The 5959-nt window shown below is 70.4% G+C and overlaps 1 protein-coding gene across 3 annotated transcripts; it reads right to left on the bottom strand.

Moving 5' to 3' along the window:
• Positions 1-757: 757 nt before the first annotated feature.
• On the bottom strand, positions 758-5690 carry HRH3 (histamine receptor H3). Of its 3 annotated transcripts, XM_047854470.1 has the most exons (4): positions 5147-5690; positions 3906-4072; positions 1841-2757; positions 758-1206 (listed from the first exon to the last, which is right to left on the bottom strand). In XM_047854470.1, exons 1-4 carry the CDS (start codon positions 5394-5396, stop codon positions 1179-1181), a joined length of 1362 nt encoding a protein of 453 aa, XP_047710426.1. In that variant the 5' UTR covers positions 5397-5690; the 3' UTR covers positions 758-1178. The 3 variants fall into 3 exon arrangements, with proteins under 3 accessions (XP_047710426.1, XP_047710425.1, XP_047710427.1); XM_047854469.1 differs by lacking the exon at positions 5147-5690 and having other exon boundaries at positions 3906-4612; XM_047854471.1 differs by lacking the exon at positions 758-1206 and having other exon boundaries at positions 1837-2757.
• Positions 5691-5959: the final 269 nt, after the last annotated feature.

Below are 5959 nucleotides of genomic sequence, written 5' to 3'. Positions count from 1 at the left end.
AGAGACAGGCTGTGTCTGCAGTGGGGAAGGAAGGAAGGGGTCAGAGGTGCTGTGCAAGTGGAACCCACGTGGTGGGGAGAGAGCATGAGGTCAGGGGAGGGAGCGCTCTAGTGGCTGGAAAGGAAGGCAGGCTTCCTGGAGGAGGTGGCTTCCGACCGCCCAAGTTTGTATCTCCCCTAAGCTGTGCTGGCCTCGCCCCCTTTCCCAGTGGACTCTGAGCCCCTGGGGCGGGAACAAGGCCTGCCCCCTCCGTGGAGCATGCAGGGACTGATTGTTCATTGGACCCAGGCTCACCCAGCACCACCCTCTTCTTCTCCCCGTCCCCATCTGCCACCCTCAGTCCCGCCTCCACGCCTTTGCCCGGGAGCCCTCTTCTATCCAAGGTGGCTCCCCTCCTCAGGCCCATCCCTTCCCCTCCACCCCTGGAGTTCAGCTGGTCCCCTGGCAGCTCCCCAGGTGGAAGATCCTGTGACACAGGAGAACTCCGGTCCTGGGTGGTGGGCAGGTGGCACAGGGGGCGGGGCTGTGGGTCATATTCTTGAGGCTGGAGTGAGGCCCTCCCCGCTCCATGCCGCCTTCCTGAACAGGGGTGCGTGGCTGGGGGCACGGTGTCTCTGATCGGGATCGGACCCGTAGGACAGGCCAGACCAGCCTTATCTCCCCCCTGCCCCTCATCCCCTGCCGAGTGGCCTTGTGTCTCCCTGGGGTCCCGACCAAAGTACGGGAGCTCAGCCCGCCCCCAGGAAGGCCTCAGGAATCAGCACCAATAAAAAAATACACTTTACTGTGGACCTCGAAGTCTGCAGGGCAGCGGGCAGGCGGGGAGCGGGGCATGCACAGCGCCGACGGGGTGCACGGGACGTGGCCGACGGCCCCGGTGTCCTGGGGCTGCCCCTGCGAGCCCCGGGGGCCCCCTCCCACCCCTCGGCCGGAGCGGATGAAGCAAGAGAGGCGGCCTTCCCGACGAGCAGGCGTCCGGGGCCCCGGCCGCGCTCGGAGCCGCCAGGCAGGGCCCAGCACCCCGAGCCCGGGGGCGGGGTGGGCAGAAGCAGCTGGCGCAGCTCAGCCGGAAGCAGCAGCGCGAGGAAGGAGGGCGTGGGAGCCCACACCTGCCAATCCAGCCCTGAGCTCCTCAGCAATTTTGTCTCTCTTGATTAAACAGCCAAGGAACATGGAGTTCACGGACGTGTTTTCTTCTTCGTCTTCCTGAAACACCCAGAACGGAAGGGCAGAGGACGGCCGCGGGTTCCTGGGGGGCACTTGGCACTTTGGGGGCATAGGGACTTGGAGGGGGCCGGGGCCTGGGCTCAAGCAGGGGACAGACAGCAGCAGAGCCCATGGCCCTGGCTTGTGGGGAGGGCGAGGGGCGGGGCGGGGCGTGTGCAGGTGTGCGCACGTGCAGCGGCAGACTGCTCACGAGGCCCGGAGCGCACGCCGATCACTCGCTTTGGGAAGGACACCAAGCAGCACTTGTGCAAAAGGGTGGACGCCACCGGCCACCGGACCGTGTGTGGGGCGCGGGCGGCGTGGCTGGGATTGCTCCTCCCGGGGTGAAGCTAGGGTTTGAGCGGCGGGGTGGGCGACCAGGCTCCGGTCCAGGCAGCAGGGGCCGCTCTGGCCGGCCCAGCGAGCTGCCCCCGCGGCAGGCGGACGGTCTGAGAGATTCTGCCGTGGCATTCGGGGCGGGCTGGAGACGAGGCGTGGCTCACGCCCGGGGGCGGCCAGGTCGGGGGCGGTGTGGCCGGCTGCCCGGGAAACCGGAGCCTGGCGGGGGCGGCGGTGGGAGGCCCCCCTCCCCCCACCCCCCGGCACCCCGGGTGCCCGCCAAGGGCCGGCTCACTTCCAGCAGTGCTCCAGGGAGCTGTGCGGCTGGATCTTGAGCTTCTGGGGGCAGAGCAGCTTGGTGAAGGCTCGGCGGAAACTGTAGTGGCACAGCGGGTACAGGACGGGGTTGACGGCCGAGTTGGCCCACAGCAGCCAGAAGGACGTCTCGTACCAGTAGTCAGGGACGCAGTGGCCGTGGCAGGCGGCCCGGATGATCATCAAGAGTGTGTACGGGGCCCAGCAGAGCCCGAAGATGCTCACGATGACGGCCAGCGACTTGGCCACCTTCTTGTCCCGGGACAGCCGGAAGCGCTGGGTGATGCTCTGGGACGCCATCTTCATGCGCTTCTCCAGCGACGCGGAGGACGCCGAGGGCTTGGAGCCCCGCTTGAGCGAGCGAGGCCGCTCGGTGCCCCGCGAGGAGCTGCCGGAGCTGGAGGTGGGCGAGGCCGCGGCGCCCCCACCGCTGCCGCCCCCGGGGGCCGCCTCCCCCGCCTCGGCGCCCGGGGCCGCCTCGCCCACCCCGACCCCGTACCTGTGCAGCGGCACGGCCTCCCCGCGCCCCTTCTGCCAGCAGCCCCAGCAGCCGGGCGCGGCGGGCGGCGGGGAGGGCTGGGCCTCGGGCGGGGGCTCGGGGTCCCGCGCCCCGTCCAGCCGGACGCGGGTGCGCCTCTGGATGTTCAGGTAGATGCTGAGGTTGAAGAAGGTGACGCTGAGGAAGGGCGTGAAGAACTCGAGTGTGGAGGCCGTGATGAGGAAGTACCAGTTGTGGAAGAACTCGGCGTAGCAGTGGCCCTCCGGGATGGAGCTGCCGCCGGACAGGTACTCCCAGCTCAGGATGGCCGGCCCGTACAGGAGGAAGGCCAGCACCCACACCATCACCATCTTCTGCACCGCCCGCCGCGTGTCGCCCTGCTGGGCCCGGTAGGAGACCTGCCCGGGACACGCTGGGTCAGGAGGGAAGGGGCCCGGGCAGCAGCAACAGGGGACTGGGAGCTCCCCCAACACCCCGCGCCGCACCCCCCCCCCAACCGCCGCAGCCTCTGGGCCTCTGCGTGTGGCCTCCCTCCCCTCCCCCGCTCCCCACGTGGGGGTCTGGCCGGCTGAGGCCCCAGCACACTGTCCCGCGGTCATGCAACCTCCCTCAGATCGGCCCCAAACGCTAACTTCATGCCAGGCTGCTTGTGTGCTACCCCTGCTGGCCGTGGGCACCCGGGGGGGTGGGGGAGGTCCTGTCACCCTCCCCTGCCCACCGAGCGCCCCCCGGTGCCGGGCTCCGTGCCCCCGGCACCTGCTGGGTGTCTCTTGCAATCTTCACGGTGGAAGTTGTCCTCCCTTCCCTGGTGGCTCAGGGAGAGAGGCGGAGACCACAGGTGGATTGGCTCAAGGGGACCCTGAGCCCCTGCTCTGCACTGTCTCGTGGCCTCTCCAGGCGGGGACACGTGGGGCCCCCAGCAGAGGGCGCTCAGAGTGACTGGCAGAGTCATCTCAAAGAAGAGGGCCAACCGGGACTCCGGCTGCTGCCCCTGTGCCCGCCTGGCCCTGATGCAGGAAGCCCAGGCCGCCCAGCGTCCCTGGCTCACGGTGACTACTCACACCAGGAAAAGCTCGTGGAGCCAGAAGCTGATGACTGACTTCCGGGGGCACACTCGTGCACACATGCACGCACGCTTGTGCGCACATACACACACACACACACACACACACACACACACACACACACGAGCGCACGGTGGGGAGGGTACCGCCGACGACCTCTGGCCCAGATCCTCCCTCGGCCCTCCAGACTTTGGACCTGCTCCAGGGCGGAGGCTGAATTGCCCCCGTTCCTTCAGGAACACCCGATGCCGGGTCCAGACGTGCCTCCTGCCTGTCCCAGGACCCGTCCTACTGGCAGCAAGCAAATGGCTACTGAGTGGGCGACTGGCCATAGAGTACCCAGTATGTCCGGGGTGAGGCCAGCAGAGACCAAGCCCACCCGGTACTGCCCACAACTTGGAAGTGGCCATCCTCTGCTGTGGCCGCTTCCTGACCACCCCCCTCCCAGGAGCGAACATGGGGCACCGGCTTCCCAGACTCACAGCGCGGGTGACTGACAGGAAGCGGTCATAGCTGATGAGCACGATGTTGAACACGGACGAGGTGCAGAGTAGGTAGTCCACCACCAGCCACAGCTTGCAGAGACCACGGCTAAAGGGCCAGCGGCCAGTCAGCACGTAGGGCACATATAGTGGGATGCAGAAGGCCCCTGTAGGAGAGAGAGTAGGGCCACGGTGGGCCATGGCTGGACAGGGGCCTGGGGTCAAACCCACCACAGTGGAGAGACAGGCAGGACCTGGGGGTGGCGCAACGGCCGCTTTCCTGGGACCGGCAACCCTGACCTCGCCCTTGCCTCCGCCCTGTCTCTTAGGCACACCCTCTACCCTGCGACTGGCCTTCAGCCCCTGCCACTGGCGTCCCCTGGACTTGGAGGGAGGAGGGAAGATCCAGGGGTGGGGACCTCCGGGCACGATGAGACCCCCCCCCCAAGCCTTGATTCCGTACGTCCACATTTCTGTGCAGTCCTCCCAGGCCCCAAAGGGAGGCAGGAAAATTTCCTCCCTCCTCTTCCACCTGCTGGACCCCAGCCCCTAACCCAGCCTTTGGACAGCCCTTCCTCCTCAGCTCAGAAAGAGAGAACGCCTTTCTCCCGACCCAAAGGGCATTTGGCTGCCACCACGCCAGCCGCTCCCACGGCCCAGGGTCTGGCAGACGCACTTAGCAGCCCCAACAGGTGTCTGGCGCTCGGGCCCCCTCCGCGCGCCCCGCCCCCAAGCCGGCAGCAGTGCACGGACACGTGAGAGCGCGCTCCTCCGAGCATCTCCCCCACCCCCACCCCGCTTCCCCCACGCCCCCCTCCCCCAACACGGCTCTAAAAACTCCCTTCCATGTCCCCTCCCCCAAACCTCTCCCAGCGCCCTCCGCACGTCCTGAGTCCGCCAGCAGCCTTTGTTTGGCTACGGCGCAGGAGCCAGCGGTGCACTCGCGGCCGCTGCGCCTTGCGCCTGGCCAAGCGCCCGCCCGCCCGCCCGCCCGCCCGCCGGGGCCCCTTCCCGAGGAACATCCCCCCCACCCCCCAGCCCCGGTCCCGGGTGGGGGAGGCAAGGAACTTCGCCCGCGCCCCCCGCCCCCCCCCCCGGGTCCCGGACGCCCCCTCCCCAAACAGGGCTCCCTGGCGGGGCCGTGTGCCCGAACAGAAAGGCGCCCTAGGTCCACGCTCCAATCCCTGCTGGCCGGGCCAGGCTGGGCACTCCTGGGCTCGGGCGGGGGCTGGGGGCTTTACCCACGAGGAAGTCGGAGATGGCGAGGTTGAGCAGAAAGAAGTTGTTCTGGGTGCGGAGGCTCGAGTCGGCCACGAAGGCGAGCATGACCAGCGCGTTGCCGAGCACCGTGGCCACGATAAGCAGCGCCATGAGCGCGGCCAGCACCGCGGTCCAGGCGGCGGAGAAGCCGCGCGCCCCGCCCGCAGCCGCCGCCTCGCCCGCCAGCGCCCCCGACGCGTTCAGCGGCCCGTCGGGCGGCGTGCGCTCCATGACCCGCCGGCTCAGGCGGCGCCGGGGCGCGGGGCAGGGCGCGGACCGCCGGCCGGGCGCCCGGGAGGGGCCCCGGCCCGGGAGCCTGGTGTCTGCGGGCTCTCGGCCCGGCCGGCTTCCCCGGGGGGTGCCCGGCGCATGGTCCGCGGGCGCCGAGACCCGGGACGGGGCCGGGGCTGGCGGCGCCGAGGGGGCTCGGGCCGGAATCCGAGCCGAACGGGGCCAGCGGCACGACCGCTGCAGCCCGGGCGGACCCGGAGCGGAGCGGGAGCCCGAGCCGCCACCAGAGCGCCGGTGCGCCCCGAGTGCAGCGCGCAGCCGAGTGCGCCCCGCGCGCAGCCCGCCGCCCCCCGCGCCCCGCGCAGCGCCCCCGCCATTGGCTGCCGCCCGCGCCCCGCCCCCGCCCCGCCCCCGCCCCGCCCGGTGCCGGCAGCACCACGGACAGCGCCGCGTGCCCGCCGGGCCGCCGGAGCCCCAGCCAGGAGCGCTCGGCGGCTGGCGGAGAGCCCGGCCCGAGCAGGCGGGCGCCGGGGCGGGGGGCGCGCCTGCTGCCAGCCGGCCCG

This window comes from Prionailurus viverrinus, chromosome A3, assembly GCF_022837055.1.
Source record: "Prionailurus viverrinus isolate Anna chromosome A3, UM_Priviv_1.0, whole genome shotgun sequence".
Lineage (NCBI taxonomy): Eukaryota > Metazoa > Chordata > Mammalia > Carnivora > Felidae > Prionailurus > Prionailurus viverrinus.
Note: the sequence above shows the minus strand (reverse complement) of the source record. Positions and strands in the feature narration are given on the sequence as shown.